The 20,722-nt window shown below is 39.2% G+C and overlaps 2 protein-coding genes and 1 long non-coding RNA gene across 4 annotated transcripts in view; all 3 read left to right on the plus strand.

Moving 5' to 3' along the window:
• The window catches only part of LOC107687641 (solute carrier family 25 member 39-like), an 11,326-nt gene extending 9,118 nt beyond the window's left edge, over positions 1-2,208 (plus strand). Inside the window, exons 10-12 of one of the 2 annotated variants that reach the window (XM_016485044.1) lie at positions 223-304; positions 496-579; positions 1,243-2,208. In XM_016485044.1, coding sequence (XP_016340530.1) covers positions 223-304; positions 496-579; positions 1,243-1,361 — 285 coding nt within the window. In that variant the 3' untranslated portion in view covers positions 1,362-2,208. The remainder of the gene's footprint in view (positions 1-222; positions 305-495; positions 580-1,242) is intronic. The other variant, XM_016485045.1, reaches the window with a different exon arrangement.
• Positions 2,209-4,010: 1,802 nt separating this feature from the next.
• On the plus strand, positions 4,011-8,064 carry LOC107687640 (60S ribosomal protein L3-like). The gene is made up of 9 exons (XM_016485042.1): positions 4,011-4,122; positions 4,903-5,095; positions 5,323-5,491; positions 5,826-5,961; positions 6,473-6,659; positions 6,882-7,042; positions 7,135-7,236; positions 7,326-7,541; positions 7,951-8,064. Exons 1-9 carry the CDS (start codon positions 4,120-4,122, stop codon positions 7,993-7,995), a joined length of 1,212 nt encoding a protein of 403 aa, XP_016340528.1. The 5' UTR covers positions 4,011-4,119; the 3' UTR covers positions 7,996-8,064.
• A 4,180-nt stretch (positions 8,065-12,244) lies between these two features.
• LOC107687646 (uncharacterized) overlaps positions 12,245-20,722 on the plus strand; it is a 97,164-nt gene continuing 88,686 nt past the window's right edge. The window contains exon 1 of the long non-coding RNA XR_001634150.1: positions 12,245-12,418. This is a non-coding gene — a long non-coding RNA (uncharacterized LOC107687646). The remainder of the gene's footprint in view (positions 12,419-20,722) is intronic.

Consider the following 20,722-nt stretch of genomic DNA (forward strand, 5'->3'; position numbering starts at 1 on the left):
TTCAAAAAGGCGGGGCATAGAGGAGAAACAATGTACAGTATGTGGAAAATAATGCGTTTTTTTTAACTTTAAACCGCATAAACACATTTCATTACACCAAATACACAAAATAATGTTCTTTTTAGCAGCATCATATGACCCCTTTAATAAAAAATTAATGTCTCTCATACCCTCCTGGCTTATCAGAATATAATTTATTTATTTTGTATTTTTTCGACACAGATCGCTGCAATTCTGACCTTGCCGTTTGACGTGGTGAAAACACGCAGACAAATCCAGTTAGGAGAAATGCAGGCACTCGGAGGTATAGTAGCTTCTGTAGTTTCTCCTGTTAACACATTAGAAAGAGTGGAGTAATGCAACCTGCATGCTGAGTGACACATGATGTCATTAGGTGACGGCTCACTTTTAAAAACAATCCGGAGCTGATTACCCAAGCTAGATTTAATTACATTTATCAGGCACCAAATTTCTTGACATTTTGACCTTTCACAGCAGTCTCTGTGAAGAAACCGTCCTCCACGTGGAACATGATGAGGAATATCTGGATTGACATGGGATACAGGGGTTTGTTTGCAGGTAAGCTCTCCGATCTAGTGATAGTGACGTCAGAGTAGTTATATAACTTTACTAACCAAACTAGAGATTGACATTAGTTAAAAGACCTGTTTGTGAAAGTCAGGATTAGGGCTGCACGATATATTGAAATAAAATCATCATTGTCAAATCACGCAGGCTGCTATTTCTATAAACATATTCGGGACTGGTTTCAAAGTGAAGTGCAGCATTTACACACGTTGTAACTCATGTTCGGCAGCGCATATTTTTGTGTGCCCCTGTCAAAATAAAATCTTGGTTTACCATTTGAAAATGAAGAAGTTAAGATGCAACTATTAATACTGTAATTGTAAAGTACAGTTGTATGTTTTTATGCAAATACACTCCACACATAATCACCCTACTCGTTCTTGAATTATGTATTCTTTCTAAATATAGCTTCTCAAGTCATCTGGTGAAAATTCATATCGCAATAAACACAGAAAATCAAAATATCACAATGCCCGTTTTTTTCTAATATCATGCAGCCCTAGTCAGAATTAATAATGCAGTAGTAATATAATACTATAGTTTATAGCTTTTTGTTTGGATGTATAATATATTTTATGCATAGAAATGTATTGTTAGTTTTGGGTAGGACCACACTGAATCTGAAATTACAGACTTTTTTTTTTTTTTTTTCAGGTTTTCTTCCAAGAGTGATCAAAGTTGCTCCCGCCTGTGCAGTCATGATCAGCACTTATGAGTTCGGGAAAACTTTCTTTCAGGAGCGTAATCTGAATCAGGCGAGATGCGGACTTTGAGATGAGCGAGAGGACCAGAGGTTTGTCCAGGATGATGAGGAAGCTGAGACTCCTCCTTACCAGCTACTGCGAACACTGATGACTTTAGCCAAGCGTTGAGTTAGTTCTCTGAAAAAACTCTAATTGTTGGGTGATGTGCCTGCTGACTGGCACAAGGAATAAAAGCTGAGACTTAAACCACTTTCTTTGCATCTGAGATGAAAGACGTGCATTATGATGCATCAATAAATGCACAATTTCCCCACAAACCCTGTGATGCCTTAAAGTAACAGTACCAAAGCATGCTGGCAGAAGCACTACCTACCCATAATGCCCTACTTATTGAAATGGCTGCCGGTGGAACGTGACATCCAGGTTGTTGTATGTGCAATGCATGACTTTAGTCCCTTTTATCAAAGCACAGTGCTGCCCTCTGCTGTTCATGGTGAAGAAACCTCGGTGGATAAATGGACTGAATGGATAAACTACTCAATACTGAGCTTTACAGTGTCTTCATTTTCAGCAAGAAAAAAAATTAAAAAATTGATTTTATGTAATTGTTTTCTTTTTTTTTGCAAATATTTAGCTCTCCTAAAGTAAAAGACTCGTCTTTTGTATGGGCACTGGACTCGGGAATAGACACAATAACATTTTTATAGCTTTGTTTCATGCATTGAGAATATATAATGCACCTTTTTTTTTTTAAGGCAATAATTGTTCTAGTGTGTAGTGGATGGGTCTCTGGTCTTGTCCTGTTTGCTACACTTGTTCACTGCATTTAGTTCAGATATGAGCTGCTGTAAAACTTACTGCTGACTTGAAATGATTACAGTTCTCAGATTTTATTTAATAAAAGACCTTTAAGAAACTTGATGTGTATTACTGCACTATGCATGAAGCATACTACAAAAATTAGTCATAGATTGCATTTCTGACTGAATGTGAGAGAAGGTTGTGTGTTGTCTGTTCTTCTAGACCAGGGGTAGGCAGGTTCGGTCCTAGAGAGCCGCAGTCCTACAGAGTTCAGCTCCAACCCTGAAAAAAAAAAACTCACCTGCCTATAGCCTTAGTAATCCTGAAGACATTGATTAGCTTGTTCAGGTGTGTCTGATTAGGGTTGGAGCTGAACTCTGCAGGACTGCAGCTCTCTAGGACCGAACTTGCCTACCCCTGATCTAGACAGACAGACATGAGGGTGTTTCTCGCACAACAGGAGTTACTTCACATAAACATCAACATGCATATTTCTTATTCTTGGTTTGGTGGTGTACATTTTATGACGTATATAAACTTGCATATTATATACGGAGTCTGTGTTCAGCCATGTCATTTATTATCAATTATAATACCAACAGAAAAATTGGGCAAAGAAACAAAAGACCCTGCGTCCATTGAAATGGACATCACATGATTTTTTTTTTGTTTAAACCAATAAAATGTTACGTTTTTATAATATTAGCAATTCCTGGTCACTGATTGGTCCCTGATCAACCAATCACAATGAAGATATGACTCCTAACTTTATCTGATTGAGCTACAGGCATCAGAAAAGAGACTAACCAACTAGACAGGAAGAGGAGGAAGTCCACATTTTGCCTTTTATATGCAGATTTTTGTTTATGGTAGCCTCATCAACTTGCATGTATTATAAAATTAAGACTATCAAATGATAATTTTCAAAGTTATTTTGAAGATCTTTCAGAGTTGCAGAACAGGATTTTTTTTGTTTTTTTTCAAATTTAATCGCAATGGACATCGGGTCTTGAAAGATATCAGCAGGAACCTCATGAATTAGTTGTAACAGGCTGAGAAATTTGTGGAAGCATTTCAAAGCTAAATACAGAGCTACAAATTCTAATGTTAATGTTTTATGACCATTGATGTTAATTAATGAAATTAATATTAATATGATTTAATTTGTCTTCAAAGTGACCATATCCTGTCAATCAATTTTTCATTGGTTTTAGTGAGAAACAGCCATAGTGCATGTGAGATCAGTGAATACACACTCACAACCCCCTCGCACACACTGACGCCTTGATGCTATAATGCACACAATCATATATTCATCAAAACAATCAGCAAGTACACATAAACACATTCACATACACTCAAAGACATTTATACATATACTCAGATTCACCCACTTCAACCAACAAAAAGGATCAAACAAGTTTTTTTTTTATCATCTTATTTTTTTCCACATTCTTATTGTATTGATCATTCTTACAGTTTGTGTTCTTTTCAAAATCTTAAACACTAGTTCAACTATAGTGCACAAACTCTACTTATTAAGTATGGTTAAAATATGAGGATTTGTATGTTCAGTCCTGGCGTCCATTATAGTGGACATGAACAAAATATAATCAAAAATGAGTTGGCACAAATCTTGTATTTTAGACTCATTGCTATACTGGAGAAGAGCAAATATCAAGTGGCTAAAAAAAATGTGTTCAGTGAAAAGAATTCAGGTCTGAAGGGGTTTTAAGATTAAAATGATTTCCTTGGTTGCATATAAACAAGCATTTTACACATGTATTTGAAATTAATCTAGAAACAGAATAAATGTTCACGACGCAAGCGGGAAATTTAATATTTAATAAACTTCATCTACATGTGGAGTACAGCGCATTACTGGCCCATAGAGGGCGACGCCACTGGAGGATCGTATGAACGTGCGAGAGACGTATGCGGTGACGCACACGCGTCGAACGCGCGTCTTGCCTTAAAACGAAGCGCCGCCTCTCAGTCGCTCTCTTTCAATCGGACCGGGGACACAATGGTGAGTGATCGACTGTCCTTCACAATCCATCCTGAATCAAAGTCATCCATCGGATTTCAAACACATCCTATTCTGTATATTATACACAGAAGGCAAACGAATGTTTTGCAGTGATTATAGATGGTAACCGCAGTGCCTGGGTGTTTTGCACATGGTGTATGTTTGACCGAAGGGGAAAATGGCAGCGTCCTGGCCTGCTTTGAAATCTTGACACCGATAAACCATTTAAATGCGTTTTAGAAAGAACAAGGTTGAAAGGGCGATATCATAAACCATTTTGCCTGTCAAAATGGTTATTTTCTGGGGTTCTTTCTATTGTTGTGGAAGATGTTTTCTGCGCTTCTTTTTGGGGCCTATCAAGTGAAGTGTGTTAAGTAAATTTTGGTCACTAGATAAAGGAACGGTCAGTATTTTCTTGTGCTGTCTGGTATTTCCAGGTGGCGACCCATTTAATGTAAAATCAGTTTTTGTAAATCTGCCTAATCGACTTTACTCGTGCAAGAAAACATTTTTACGTGCAATTCAGGAGACTTTAGGAATTGCGTTTTCAAGACTGGACTAGCGGCTTTTTTTTTGTTTTTTAGCGGCCTTTATTTTTTTTTTCCCCCCATCTCTAAAATGACTTGTTAGAAATGTCAATATTAAGCTTATCTAGTTTAAGTTATAAAGATATGGGAGTTTACAGGAAAAAATGTGTAAAGACAGTTTTTCTATCACAATTAATGGTACATCTTTACAGAAGTAATGTAGATTAATCCAGAATTTTCTTTTTTTGTGTAGTCTCATCGTAAGTTTTCAGCCCCACGCCACGGCTCTCTGGGCTTCCTGCCCCGCAAGAGGTGCAAACGCCATCGTGGCAAGGTGAAGAGTTTCCCTAAAGATGATCCCAGCAAACCTGTTCACCTGACTGCTTTCCTTGGATACAAGGCTGGCATGACCCACATTGTCCGTGAGGTCGACAGACCTGGCTCAAGTAAGTGAAAGCATACAGATTTTGTTGCATGTAATGTGAAATCTACTTTGCTATTAGGGTGTCTGCCAGTGATGATAACCTCGACGGGCGGACATATTTGGGCCTTGAACCCTTGCTGAATGTCGAGTTCTGAGCACAGTTTCATAACTTTTTAAAATCCTGGTTCTAAACCGGCATGCTTGTTTACAGTTGAACTAACTTGTGTTTTTTTTTTTTGTGCTTATCAGAGGTCAACAAAAAGGAGGTGGTTGAGGCAGTGACTGTTGTGGAGACTCCTCCCATGATTGTAGTGGGTGTTGTTGGATATGTCATGACCCCTCGTGGCCTGCGCTCTTTCAAGACCATCTTTGCGGAGCACATTAGTGATGAGTGCAAGCGTCGCTTCTATAAGAACTGGTAAGGCTTGGTTTTGATAACTTGTGATTGGTTTTGTTTAGTCTGGAGCTGATGGTTGATGGCCAGAATAAACATTTGTCATGTTTTTCTGGGCCAGTCTAATGTATTGGTGTGGTGCAGCTCCGCTCAGGTGCCTAGTGCCCTGATGAGCTCCGGGCTCCTCTGGCCGGTGGAAAGGGCTCCTTAGAAGCCGTGCCATGAGCCGAAATGACCTAGTGCTGTTGATGCCCCCCTTTACCCTGAGGATGGGCAAGCAGCCATGCCCAGTCTCCTTCCACTGGCCCGCTGGGCTATGAAGGAACTGTGCACCAACCTTTCCCTGTGCCATGTTCAGGTACAAGTCCAAGAAGAAGGCCTTTACAAAGTACTGCAAGAGGTGGCAAGATGAAGAGGGCAAGAAGCAGCTGGAGAAAGACTTCTCCTCCATGAAGAAGTACTGCCAGATCATTCGCATCATTGCCCACACACAGGTGAGCTTAAAAGCTGTGGCACAAAGTAATGCTGTGAGCTTTAGTGATTACGTTGACGCTTATTGTATAGGCTGGGAGATTATGGCCAAAATATCACTATTTTAATTAAAAATGTCACTCTACTTGTCTCCTACCATTAAATCCATTCCACATGTTTGTCTTAAGAACATATTTATATTTGTTTTGAAGTGAACTCAGATTTTGCTTTTAATTTTGGGTTGTACGTTTATTTTTCCCCCTCCCAAATGTCTTTTTTTACTTTCTGGATCCCCCTCCCACACAATTGAATACAAGTTTCTGATTTATCTAAAAATCACTATCAAAACTCCTTATGAATCTTTGCCAGTGTAATGAACCTGATTTTTCAAAATTGCTTTGTCAAAGATGTTGTGCAACAGAAATTGTGTACTCTATATTTTTGTTGAAAGCTTGGTTCTGACTTGTGTATTTCTAGTGTATACAAATAACATTCTTTTAAATGAAGCTTAACCAACCATCCCGCTTTCTGTAGATGCGCCTGCTGCCCCACAGACAGAAGAAGTCCCACTTGATGGAGATCCAGCTGAATGGCGGCTCCATCGCTGATAAGGTTGACTGGGCCAGAGAGAAGCTTGAGCAGCCCATTCCCATCGTTAACGTCTTTGGTCAGGATGAGATGATTGACGTTATCGGTGTTACCAAGGGTCATGGATACAAGGGTAGGTGGATGGCTTTTTGTTCAACATTTGTCTGTTCCTGTGAGTTTTGATTTGGTAACCATTGTGCACAATGATGAAAGACATGGATTATTCGCGTCAGGCATGGCGCCCGAAACGCATGAGGAAATTTCCCATGCTGCCTTCCTTCTGACAGCACACTTGCGGTGTTTTAAGCCAATGAGCTTCCAAGAGCACTTTCTAATCAAATAAATGTTTTTGTAGGTGTGACAAGCCGTTGGCACACAAAAAAGCTGCCCCGTAAGACCCATCGTGGTCTGCGTAAGGTGGCCTGTATTGGAGCCTGGCATCCTGCCCGTGTGGCTTTCTCTGTGGCTCGTGCTGGTCAGAAGGGCTACCACCACCGCACGGAGATCAACAAGAAGGTGAGGCATCAGAATTAGACCCAAGCTTTACTGTAGGATCAGATTTACGTCGTTTTCCTCTTGAGTCTTGATTCTCATGATTTGTTTTTTAGATCTACAAGATTGGTGCCGGCTATCACACCAAGGATGGAAAACTAGTTAAGAGCAACGCCTCTACTGAATATGATCTGTCCAACAAGAGCATCAACCCCCTGGTGAGTGTGCAAATTTCTGCCTTGTGGGGTTTTCAGTTACTTAAGGTTGTGTAGTGCAAGTTTTTAAACCCACATTTTCCACGTTATAGGGTGGCTTTGTGCACTATGGTGAAGTGACCAACGACTTCCTGATGCTGAAAGGCTGTGTGGTCGGAACCAAGAAGAGGGTTTTGACCCTACGCAAATCTCTTCTGGTCCAGACCAGCCGCCGTGCCCAGGAGAAGATCGACCTCAAATTCATCGACACCACCTCCAAGTTTGGTCATGGCCGTTTCCAGACCATCGAGGAAAAGAAGAGCTTCATGGTGAGTGCATGCCTCCAGTGGTTTCTCAGCACTTTATCCCTGCTATGACCAGAGCACCCAGAATCAGACTGGGGCCCAAAGATACCAGTCTGAAATGGGCTGTGCTCGAGTGTCCTGAGGCATTGGTGGATTTTTAATTTTACATGCACCACACCTAACTGCCTCCATGCCCATGGTCCTCTGCAGGTCAGTGCACTGTTCGTAGCCTGTTTCAGCCTGTCAGTCTGAGATTTGGGTTCCATTCCAGTGCAAGATAAAAGCTCAGTGAGGCAGGGGAGTGGTGCCTCTCTTGTGCTTTCTCCCTGTTCACTCTCTGATGACATTTATACCAGTTATACATTATCTACTTTTTTGTTAAAATCAGTTTGAGTTAGATCGGCTGGTAACCAATCTTTTCTTCTTTCAACAGGGACCCCTCAAGAAAGACCGCCTTGCCAAGGAGGAGTTGTCATAATCGTACTCTGCTCTGTTTGGTGTTCTCATGCAGTACTGCAGAGTTTAATAAAAATCACAAATGAACGGGCTCTGTAACATTTTTGCATTTCAGAATGGTTAACTGTTCGCAGTTCTCCACTTGGTTTAGTGTAGTGGTTCTCAACCTTTGTGAGATGTCCATCCCCATGTTTTTTTTTTTTTTTTTAAAGATTTTTAGGGTTCCACAAGTAGAGCTGCTTGTTCTTTAGGGCTGCTTTTATATAAATCAATGAATTAATTACTCCCAGGTGTTAAGACTGTTTTATTTTAAACGATATAGGTATTGTATAATTTGTACCCCACAAAAAATTGCACACTGTATACTTTCTATAAAAATGCACCTGGGGTTAATTTTGTGCATGACTTTTCCAGGTATTGAAGTCTATTTGACTTGCCTAATTCATGCATTTGTTCCTTGAGCATGCATGTGGAGAAAAGGTGTTTTTGTTGGGGTGTTTTGACTTAACTTTCAGATTGTTGTGCAACTGAGTTGTCATCCTCAACTGTTCACAATCTAAATGTTGTGCTGTGTCCATTAACACTGGAACCAAATCATATGATTACAAGTCACCGTAATCTTGGATGTAGGTCTCAACCCAAATGTCTTTTGCTAAGAAATGTAGTCTCTATTTTCCATGTATGACCTCTGTGAAAGGTTGCTCCAGGAACGCAATGCTGCAGAGCAGGAAGCGGATCAATGGCAGCCTTGTGGATCCCCCTGACCCAGCGAAAATCCTGGCCTTCAGGTGCTTGGTCGATAATGAATGCTGTATATACCTTAATTAGTGTTGTTTTTTTCACAAGGCTCCTCTAGAGGACAAAAGTTGATTCCGAACACGGGAAAGCCCACACTAATCTCGCCTTGACCAAAACGCTTGTACTATATGCCATATTCCGTAGTTCTCCATATTTGACATGCATCTGTCTCAAAGTGTGTCTATAATCTGCTAAATTACTTCTCAACGAGCTCAAATTAGCTCTCAGTCTGACAGCAGCTTCATTGTAATGAGGGATGATGGGAACTGATGAGGGCAGTGTCAGGAATTCTACCTTTCCCTGTCATGTTCAGCTGTCCAAGCACAACACCCCACAGCACTTGTGCCCAGATATCCATACCAAAGAAACAGCTGGCTCTCCCCACTCCCTCTGGCTTCCTACCACATCCCACCATTACATCATAGTTCGAAGAGGGCTGCCAAGGACTTTTGTTGCAACCTCGCACTCTGCCTGTTCTTGTGTGTAAATTTGTGTAGCAATCCCAAACAACAATGGTTAAGCTTGCAATGCCTCTATGTTTTGTCCTTGAGAACGGAGCATCCCTCTGAGCGTTGGGCGCATCAAGTTCGGATTGAGGCTTTTGTTTACGACAGTCTGAAGGGAGCTCACCTAATTAAGACTCTGTCCTTACACTGACTCATTGCAAAACTGCTTTCCCCGTCGTTTCACAGCGTAATAAGAAGCCTGGAAGCTCTTCACACACGGTTTAGGCCTTACTTCCTCATTGCATAGTAGATATTATGCTCTCTTGGCAAGAATCGCTTCGCCCCTCACCCACCACCCTTACAGGAATATTAATAAGGATTTATCAAGGATGGCACCTTCATTTTTTAAGAGCTTAGACCTTGGAGCGTTGTCATCTTTTTTTTTTTTTGTCATTTTTTCAAAGGGAAAGGCAGACCACTTCAACCCAGATTCAGAGAGCGATAGAGGGAGAAAAAGACTTTGGATTATAAGATGCATGAATCCTAGAATCGGCCTAGATTTCACTCTGAAAAAAGGCAAGGGGTCAATTTTTGGCTGATTAGCATCCTAGCCTAATCGCATTGAATTTGCAGTGTTGACTGGTCAAAGAGAAAACCTTGAAATTGGGTTTCCATTAGGAGCGATCCCCATTGGCTCAAAGAACTTGTAATGGGTTCTATGTTTCGCTCCTGATTACAATTCCTACAAAATTGTGTTATATTTGTAGATTAAACTACATTATAATGACAATTAAAGGGATAATTCACCCAAAAATGAAAATTCTGTCATTAAAGGGTTAGTTCAGTCAAAAATGAAAATTAAGCTGTGTTTTACTCACCCTCAAGGCATCCTAGGTGTATATGACTTTATTCTTTCAGACAAATCCAGTTGGAGTTATATTAAAAATTGCCTTTGATCTTTCAAGCTCTATTGTTGTACTCAGCGGGTGTTGCATTCCTTCGGTTCAGAACGCAGCTTAATTTTCATTTTTGACTGAACTAACCCTTTAATTACTCACCCTCATGTCGTTCCAAACTCGTAAAACCTTCATTCATCTTTAGAACACAAATTAAGATATTTTTTTGATGAAATCCAAGAGCTCTCTGACCCTGCATAGACAGCAATGCAACTGAAATGTTTCCAGGCCCAGAAACGTAGTAAAGACATCTGTAAAATACACTTAAAAATAAAGGTGCTTAAAAGGTTCTTCAAGCGATGCCATAGAAGAACCATTTTTGGTTCCACAAAGAACCGTTCAGTCAAAGGTTCTTTAAAGAACCATCTCTTTCTTACCTTTCTATAATCTGAAGAACCTTCTTTCGCCACAAAGGACCTTTTGTGAAACAGAAAGGTTCTTCAGACGTTAAAGGTCCTTTATGGAACCTTTTAGACAAAAAGGTTCTTCTATTGCATCGTGAAGCACCTTTATTTTTAAGAGTGTAGTCCATGTGACATCAGTGGTTCAACTGTAATTTTACAAAGAATACTTTTTATGCACAAAGAAAACAAAAATAATGACTTTATTCCACATATTCCGCCATTATAGAGAGTACCACGACACATGCGCGTGCATTTCTCTGCACGTAAACAAGGCTCAGCGCATGCATGTTCTACGTCAGCAGCACCACGCGCATGCGTTGTTTATGTGCAGAGGTACTCGATAATGGTGGAAGACAAGATTTGGAGGAGAAGAATTGTTGAATAAAGTTGTTATTTCAATTTTCTTTGCGCACAGAAAGTATTCCCTTAGCTTCGTAACATTATGTTGGAACCACTGATGTCACATGGACTATTTATCAATGTCCTTACTACCTTTCTTGGTCTTGAATGTGGTAGTTGCGTTGCTGTCTATGGAGGGTCAGAAAGCTCTTGGATTTTATCATAAATATCTTAATTTGTGTTCTGAAGATGAACAAAGGTCTTACGGGTTTGGAACGACATGAAGCTAAGTAATTAATGACACAATTTTCATTTTTGGGTGAACTATCCCTTTAATGTTTGTTTTAACATACTTCATAGCATAGCATAAAGATACTTGGAGCCAGTTGCATAAACATAGTCACTATGCTAAGACTGTCTTTAAAGAATTAATTTCACCAACTAGAATTTTAGCCAGTCTTATGACCAGTCTCGAAGAAAAAAAGAAAAAGAAAATTAGATACTTTTTTAAGACTAGTCGCAGTTTAGTTAATAAACTTTCACTTACCCTGTACATGTATTTTCAACAATGTTTAAACTTACATGATATTTCAGTTATTAAAAGAACAATGTGACTGTGTTCAACTATTTGTTTATTAATATTATTTATTAAAGGGGTCCTATTATGCTCTTTTACAAAGTCTTGATTTTGTTTTGGGGGTGTACTAGAACAGGCTCTCATACTAGGTTGTTCGAAAAACACATTATTTTTTCACATATTTTACATTATTACAACACCTCTCTCCCCAGTCTGGCATGAGCGGCTCGAATAGTTCCTGTATCAAATGAAGGCCCGTGTTTTTTATATATATAATATTTCTTTATTATTTGGTTTTATGAACTCCTGTTTGCTGTGTACTATTTTTGGTCTTCATTATGTTATAAATACAGAAAAAAAGGAAAAAAAAAAAATGTAAAGAAAAATTTGCAATAATATTCAAATACATGTTTTCATTGTAAGGCAACCATTTCTATATTTATTTTATTATTTTATTTTATTTTTTTATTTATACTTTATGGACTGCATTGAAACCCCACAGTATGAGTAGAGCATATCTTCAACCATCTTATGTTGCCATTTGGGATTGCAGAATATAATTCACATGCATTGGTTTTATTTTCTGAAGAGAGACGGGGTAGAGACAGTGGACAGTCCTTGGCTAGCGTCTGCCTGACTGCAGCCCTGATGCACAAGTGCTGCACTGTGGAATCAGTATTCTGAGCTGGTTCCTCTGGACACAGCATTCTTAAAGCCAGCAACAGCTTCACCAGACTCCTGAGCAGAAGACAGGCCCACCTAACTCTCACCTTACCACTAGAGGGCGAGTGGCGGAGCAGTGCATCCCACAGTCTGTCTGTGTCTGCATGTGCAGAGGGACACGGGGGAACCGGTTGGTCATCGCGCTGAGCACTGGGTGATACAGCTAATAATTAGCCACGGGCTGCTCATCTGCTCCATTTATGTGAGTGAGAGCGCTGAATTTTTGGTGTAGTGTCATCATTTACATTCATTACATTGTCAAAGTGTCTTTTATCTCTTGAGTAGTCCCTCATTAGCTCAGACAGCTAGTTCAGTTGTCGTTCGCGGAGTTTCTTTTTGCAGATGGGTTAATTTATTTAACTATAAACAAAACTAGATAAAACAGTCAACCAGAAGAGACTTGATTATGATTTTGAGTATGAGTAGGATTTTGTATTAATATATAAAATATAAGTAGACTTTACAGGCCTAAACCCAGTGGCGGCTGGTTGGGGGAGGCAGGGGAGGCACAGCTTCCCCATAATTCTGAGGTGAAAATGGGAGGAGGACGATTTAATGTTAATAAAATTCACAATTAATTTCAGTTCATGTCTCATGAATCTGCTGATGTAATTAATTACAACCGCTAGGTGATAGAGAAGGGGAGGGGGAGGCCGGGGGAGAGGTGAGCTCTTGTGCCTCCGTTGGTAAAAACAATTAGCCAATCACCATCGAGTGTTCACTTTCAGCGCTGAGGAGTGTTGAGAAAAGAAACCTCGCCGAGGAGGCTAGCCACCCTTCTGGTATATCAACCAATCATCACAGAGAGGTAAATTATGTGATATTAGTTTGAACGTCTCCTGCTGCGCTGATAATGTACCAAGTACTTATGATGAATAGCGATATTGAATATTTGATTGCCAACAGATTTACCAAGCTGTCATTCAAACAGTATACAAATTTAGGGAAAACAGCCTAAACTGGATATAGGCTACAGCAGTCGGCTTAATTAAACGGCGCAACAGGCAGCTCTCTTTTAACACAGACTTTTAAGAAGGGATGGATGTTTGCTTCAAGTGATAGACCAGGTAAGTGAAATTATATTATCTTGCTGTATGTATGTCGTTTTCTTTACGTTTTCTGACTAATATATATATATATAGGCTTTGTCATGTTAGAATAGAAAAGTTTCCTGTCCAAACTGTTGCAATAAAATTAGAAGCACACAATTCCCTACAATATCATTATATGCTTAAACATTAAGACTTGTTCTCATAGAAAAAACTAAAGTAGTCAAACCTGTTCATTAGAAGGGGGTGTCCCAATACATTTGGCAATATAGTGTATATTATACAGCTTAAAATGTAATCTGGTCCAATGAAAAAAATATTCAAGACAAACTAAAATATTTTGTGAATAAAATAAAAAGCTGACAGCTTTTTAAAATTAAAAATAAAGTTATTTTATAGTTTGACAATGAACACATTGCAACCAGGGCCCCCTGCATCATCATTCAAAATTCAAAGGAATTGTAGTTGTGGCTATATTCCATGCCAGTAGAACAATGTTTTGCAAAATATCCAAGGTACTTAAAAAAACCTTTACGCGCCTTCATTTTGTGGAAAAGAGTGATTAAAATTAGAGAACAGCAATTATTGTAGCACAAAGAAAGATTACAGCTAAAATTTCTGAAGGTTACAGCAGTCAAAAATTACTAGGAAGTGCACAGGCCCCTGCTTTGAATGACTTCAGCACATCTGCAGCCACAGGACATCACTAGTTTCTCACACTGTGCTGGAGTGATCTTGGTCCACTCCTCTTCCACTCTCTTCCACAGTTAGTGTGTAGTGGGTTTTTTAGCCATAACTTTGTCGCCAAGGTTTTCCATAGATGTTTAATCGGGTTTAGATCAGGAATCTGGGCTGGCCATTTCATTATTTCAATGTTTTCAGCTTCAAGGAACTGCTTTACATGTTTTTTCTGTGTGACATGGGGCATTGTCCTGCATTAAATTTGCTGGCAGATTGGGTGATGAACGCAGGGAAGAAACTGCATGTTGCTGCAGGAGGCTCTGATAGACATCTGCATTCACTCTACCTTAATGTATCTGTATAAGAGGCCCGACTCCTGCTGCACAAAACATCCCCCAAACCATGGCATTTCCTCCTCCACCTTTCACTGACTACTTTACGCACTCGGGGTTCAGTCTTTCCCCAGTTTGATGACAAACATAATGTTTCCCATCGGACCCAAATAAATTAAACTTAAATTTAATAAATTAAATTGCTTTCATCACTGAAGTGAACTTTGGACCAGTTCACTAGCAGCCTTTTGATTCTTTCTGCTGATGAGAGAGAGTGGGCTCTCAGTCCTACGTCGAGACAGACACTGTATGCCAAGAAAGATCCTTACCCTGTTCAGCGCTGAACTGGTGAGCAATTCCAGCTGCAGTGTTGAACCGACTGCCCATTGAGATTCTCCGTATTATCCTGTCCTCAAGTGCATTTGTTTTTGTGGATGACCAGTCTTTTTGGTTGACTTGAATGAGTTTGTGACATTGTAAAGATATTTTAGAAATCTCAGATTTGGAATGACCAACTTTTCTTGCTATGCCTGCTATTGACCTTCATCTGGACAACGTACTGTTGGAGGGTTTCAGTCACTTTAGAACAGCTCACCATCTTGCAAAGTCAGTGATAACTGGAATGTTAGGCTGCCAGTTAAATAGTTGTTGTCATATAATTAAGGAAATTTGAACCAAATGCCAGATTAACACCAATAACTGGGAGGTATCTGAAAATGTTCTCTAATTTTCATCAGTGTTCTTTTTCAGAAATCTCATTTTCTCAGTTTTTGATCCTGTGCTTCAGAATATATTTAACTCATGTAAAAAATATGCTTAAAAACTGCTCTTCTACTCCTGATAGAATAACTTCAAGTAAGACTAAGCAGTGACCCCGAAATTTAGGAAATTGTATTGCTCTGTAATTTTGATCTCCACCGTATATGTAATATTTTACTTCATATTATCTTTATGCATATCTCCATACAACTTAAATTACAGTTCAAGGCAGTATACCACTCTTTTTCCTGTTTCAGTATTTGAGTCTGATTTTACTCTAAACTTTGCCTGACCCGGGTGAACTCAGCTGAGCTCAGATCCCAGCTGAACATCACAAGCTTGAGATACCCCCAAAAAACAGACAGCACAGCTCTGTGTCGTGTCTCATCCCTGAACGTTTGAAAGGATGATAGAGATACACTGAATTTTAGGCTTGTTGGACAGTTGACTTTGTGGTCTGGGCTTATATAAGTGTGGTCAGGGGCTGGAGACACAAAGGCAGCAGCTGTGGGATTGTGCCTTTAGTATTCCCAGCCAAAAGGGGACAGCATGTTCCTCAGGTCTCTGAGAAACCAACCACACACACACACACACACACACACACACAGTCTCTCTCTTTTGTGCTCACTCTCCACTCTGATCACACAGCACTGCAGCGAGACACACAAGGCACGTTTGATCACCACAACAGGAGAGAGAGAGAGGGAGAGGGAGAGAGAAAGGAAACAGATATGCGTGGATAGACATACAGAGTGATGGGGGATAAGAATGGAGAGAGAGAGAGAGAGAAGAGACAGAGTGAGGTGTCAAATGGAGAGGTAGCAGGAAAAAGAAGGCTGGAGATGGGTAGACAGACACTGACAGGTACACAGCAAGGGGCTAATACCTAACATCATGTCTCACAGCAAGATGCAGATATTGACACTCCGGGTAAGAAAAAGAGAGAGACGGATCCAAAAGAGAGATCCAATGCAAAGACAATATTTGAAGATTCAAACCAAAATTTATACTAACAGTGATTTTATTGCTGAAGGTCACCAGGTCACTGTTGTTTCTTGCTGGAGTGCTGCATAACTGGCCATAGCTTTTGATGACCAAAAATGAAATTTACTGCTGATAAAAACAAGATTTATTGCTGCAAATATTAACATTTTGCAGAAAAAAAGAATTTTATATAAACTGTAGCAGTGAATAATGCATCAAATCTTTGACTAGTTGAACAATTATCATTTTATGAATAAAATTTCTGACATGGTTTCAATAAGTGTGCTGAGACTAATCATATAGAACAGTGAAATGCTTTTAAAGGGTATTCTGATAGTCTGGCTAAAAATAAAAATTCTGCCATCCTTTTACTCACCCTCATGTCGTTCCCAAACAGTTTTGTTTCCCACTGACTTCCATTGTATTTTTTGTCTATACAATGGAAGTCAATGGGAACCAAAACTGTTTCCAACATTCTTCAAAACATCTTTTGTGTTCAACAGAAAAAACTCATACAGGTTTGGGACAACATGACGATGAGGAAAAGATGACATAATTTTAATTTTTGGGTGAAGTGTTCCTTTCAGAGCCATCCAAAAGCTAGAAAAATATCCTTTATAATATAATGAAATATGTGCAATTTACTTGCAAATATTTTTTCATTCAAAGGGTGGACCGTACATGAATTAGAAAATGATCATTGAAAATGAACAACTTCTGGTCACTTAGTTGCTGTAATTCTCTGTAAGTGTGAACAGAACTTCAGGCGGCATAGAGGGGAAAAAAGACACACTTTAGAAATGGAATATCTCTACTTTCTAATACTCTTTTTAAGGGCTGACAGTTTGTGCCTCCCAGCCACAGAAGGGGATCGTTGGAGAGTAGAGGAAATGTAGGTCTCGCTGTATGCCTTCAGCCACATCGCCAATGTCCACACACATACACACTGACATCACTGCAAACCCTGCACTCAAATCACCGCCTGCGTCTCTGCATTACTGCATTCTTACTTTGAATAAAGATAGTCTCATTTTCTTTAGTCCCTTGTTTGGTATACATATTTGAATTGTGTATAATCCCAAAGGAAATGAAAATCATAAAGGAGAAGTGTTTGAAAAAGTGCACTCAGTAGTTTTTCGTCCATGTTTAAAAAAAAAAAAAAAAAATCATACAAAAATAAGTTTAGTTTTGAAAAGTCAATAAAAGGCCAGTAACCAAAATTACTGAGCTCCCCTCTAATGTCTCCTTTTCTTAGACAGCAATACATTAAAAAATATATTATATATTAGCTTAAGTCTTATATTTCTCACATTTTTCTCATCATATTCTTCTAAGAGCAAATGAAAGAAGCAATGCCACATTTTTTTTTCTACATTTATCATCTGAATTGTGTCACTATATTCTTGTTTAATTTGCATTAAGGAATTTTAGGGGGAAAATCTGACAAACATTATTCTTCAACATTTTACTATGGGATTTACAGGAAGTTCTGTTATTTGTCTAATGTCACTAAAATATAACTCACATAAACTGTAATAGATATTAATTCAGTGGTTCTCAAACATTTTTGATTCCAAAGCCCCTAATTGTCCACAACAATATTCAATGGCCCCATGGCCTTTACAGTTGTTTGTGATTTACTAGATAAGATCAGATAAGAAAAAATCACAATTTTCTAAATTTCTACCCAGTTGTTCAGGGGATGAATAAAAATGAGAAATATCTTTATTTGTAGTTATTTTCATGCTTGTTTTGTTTCACTTAAATTCAAATTCATCCTGCTGCCCCCTTGGAAGTTTGCTTATGCCCCCTATTGCATGAAGGTAAAACAGTAGCAAAACTTGAATGCTTGTTGATTTGAATGTGAGAACTTGTCATAATAATGTTAATAATAATATTTGTATAAAAGGGCTTCATCCCCACCCCCAGTTCTGCTCTCTCGCATCTGCATTTAAGTGCACAAGTGAGTTTTGCTACAGGAATATCGCGAAAGGAGTAGCAAAAGTCAAAGCGCTAAGATCTGAACTTGATCTGAGAGGTTGTACAGCGAAACTGAAGTAAAGTGCAAAAGTAAATATGTTGTTCACATTTATGTCTCATTTTATGTGAATGTCTTTTTACACATTTCTGCAACTTCGAATGCAAAACACGGGTGTTTTTATTATTGTCTGTGTGTGCAAATCGAAAGATTCAGCTGTTCACATCAGAGCTGTGAGTGTAAATTTTAGCTTACAAATACGAATATTAATATGACAAGTTATCACATTTCAATCAACAAGCTCTCGAGTTTTGCTACTGTTTTACTTGTTTTACCCCCTGGTTGCAAACTAAAATCTGTCTAAACACAAAAGCACAGAGACATCTGAGCAGAGGCAGCAAACATGCCGCTTCAGTATGTACTGCCATCCCATAGTCTGAGAGACAGCGGCTCATTTAGAGGAAACTAAAGAGTGAGCATGTTCATTCATCAGCCAGTAATCTTGATCTCGGGAACAAAGAGGCTATTACCTGATGATTGATTTGTCTGTTTAAATCTGTTGATTTATTTTTTCCTTTTTCCACAATATTGTAATGAGGAGAGAGGGAGCTGGGGGGTAGAATTTGATTTGCTGGATGAGAAGAATTGGAAAGTTGATGCGAGAGAGACGTCGGAATGTGATGAAGGAGAAAAAGGACAGAGCGAGTGATGAATGTGTAACGGAGAGGAGGATAGATGTAAAAGAGAGCGAGAGGAAAAGAAAGGAGCAAGAGCGATAGATGGGGGAGGGGGTATAGTATGCAAGTGGATGATTTACAGAGGGAGGGAAAACTGAGAGATTGTGCAGGGGAGGCAAATTAAGGACAAGCATGTTGGCCCAACAAGATGGAGGCAGATGGATGAGGGAATACATAGAGTGGGAGAATGAGGGAAGCATTTTAATTCAGAGAACTGAAAAAGGCATAAAACAGCTTGCGTGTGGTTGTAATTTCGCATTCTCTCTGCCTCCTTGCTCGAGGGAAGACTTGCAAAATGGCTGTCGCTTATAGACGGCGGGTCAGATTTCGCCATATATTAAGAAGGCATGAATCCAATATGTATAGCAGCAAAAAAAATTCTCTGCCTGAGAAAATGTATTCCTCACAGGAAAGCTTGTTGTCTAGATTGACATATTCTCTTATTGAGCATGAATTCATGCTTTGAAAGTAAAACTCAAGCCCTAAGCAGCTCTCTGAAGCTATTCTGTCCGAACCTGTTACACGAAGGTCTGCGGGAATAAAAGTGATGATTTTAGCATGCTAGAACGCTTGAGTAGGTCACATGTTTTATTACAAACCTGTGTTCCTTTTCTCTGGAACATGGCACACTTTCCCGCCACATCCTTTTTTCCCTCCATTTTTCTGGGTTCGCTCCATCAGAGCGAATCATTCACACTCATTATTAGCGCAACAGATACATTACATACTTAAGAGACCGTTTCCCACATATAGATGAGCCTGGAACAGATGAGTAATTACGTGGCCTGTTACTTCACTTCCCTACTGTTACTTACTCAACGTCTGACTCATTTGGAAAGCCTCGTGCTCGCTCACAACACGGCCTGCTTTCCTGCTGGTTTGAATGGTGCTCGAGACTTCGTCAGGTGCGTGAGGGTTTGCAAACACAGAGAAGCATCGAGTTTGTTCCCCGTGGGTTTGTCTGTTTATTCATCAGGACTTGATGCATCCAAGTTTAGGATCATTCTGTTTTGGCACCTTTAGAATTTCATTTCAAAGAAAACGACACATTTAAAATGAATCCATAGGAATACGAAATGACTAAGGCGTGTGATTCCGAGAAAAAGAAATGAGTAAAAGAAATACACGTGGATACAAAGAAACAACTCAGAATTTAAAAAAGCAGTTTTGTCATAATTCGTTTGCTTGGTTTATCACCAAAGTATATTATTATAATGATTATAATAATAATATAATTAATAATAATAAAAACCAAAACAGAAAGAGTACACAAAACATTAATATTTAACTTTTTTTAAACATTGCTTTTCCCTTTATAATTATCATTATCCTTTAAAACTTAAGTTTCAAGAGCAGGTTTGCTGTAAATTTATAGCATGCATTTAATCTTTGTATTCGTGAGTCACTTAGCTTCGTTTCTCGTAATATTTCGTACTTTATTTGTCGCTTGCGTTCTTGCAAGTATTTATTAAGAGTTCAGCATCCTCTTCTTTTCCTCCCCCTCCTCCTTCCTTTTTTTCGTCTCGGCAGTCATTTCTGGAGTCTTTCAGCGAACTCTGACCCCTTTTTGTCGCTCGTGCCAGCGAAGGGGTTTGCGTTTGTTTTTCTGTCGTTTGCTCCCATGACGACCGAATGCGAGAGTACAGAAAAAAAAGGGAAGCAAACAGGGACTGAGAAAAAGATGAGAAGGTTCTTTTAAAAGAATAGAATTTTGTCTACGTTTGAACAACTTTGTCAGTTTCGTGTTACAGCAGCTTTGCAGTGAAGATTCTCTGTGATTTCGTCAGTCGTCCAGCTACAGTCGCAGCTCAGGGACAGTCTCTTTTCCATCAGATCATTACCCAGCAAACAGCGGTTTGACATTTATTTTGCCTCAGAAAAGTCTTGATTATTATGTTGATTTATTTATAAAATTAATACACACACACACACACACACACACACACACACACACACACACACACACACAAACCTCAAAAGTAAAAT

This window comes from Sinocyclocheilus anshuiensis, unplaced genomic scaffold (genome assembly GCF_001515605.1).
Source record: "Sinocyclocheilus anshuiensis isolate Anshui unplaced genomic scaffold, SAMN03320099.WGS_v1.1 scaffold361, whole genome shotgun sequence".
In the NCBI taxonomy this organism is placed as follows: domain Eukaryota; kingdom Metazoa; phylum Chordata; class Actinopteri; order Cypriniformes; family Cyprinidae; genus Sinocyclocheilus; species Sinocyclocheilus anshuiensis.

Bases quoted from the DNA above. Each gene is read 5' to 3' on its own strand.
- LOC107687640 (XM_016485042.1), top strand. The intron at 6,660-6,881 runs GTAGGTGGATGG...ATGTTTTTGTAG, and splicing joins CAAGGGTCATGGATACAAGG to GTGTGACAAGCCGTTGGCAC. The intron at 7,237-7,325 runs GTGAGTGTGCAA...TCCACGTTATAG, and splicing joins ACAAGAGCATCAACCCCCTG to GGTGGCTTTGTGCACTATGG.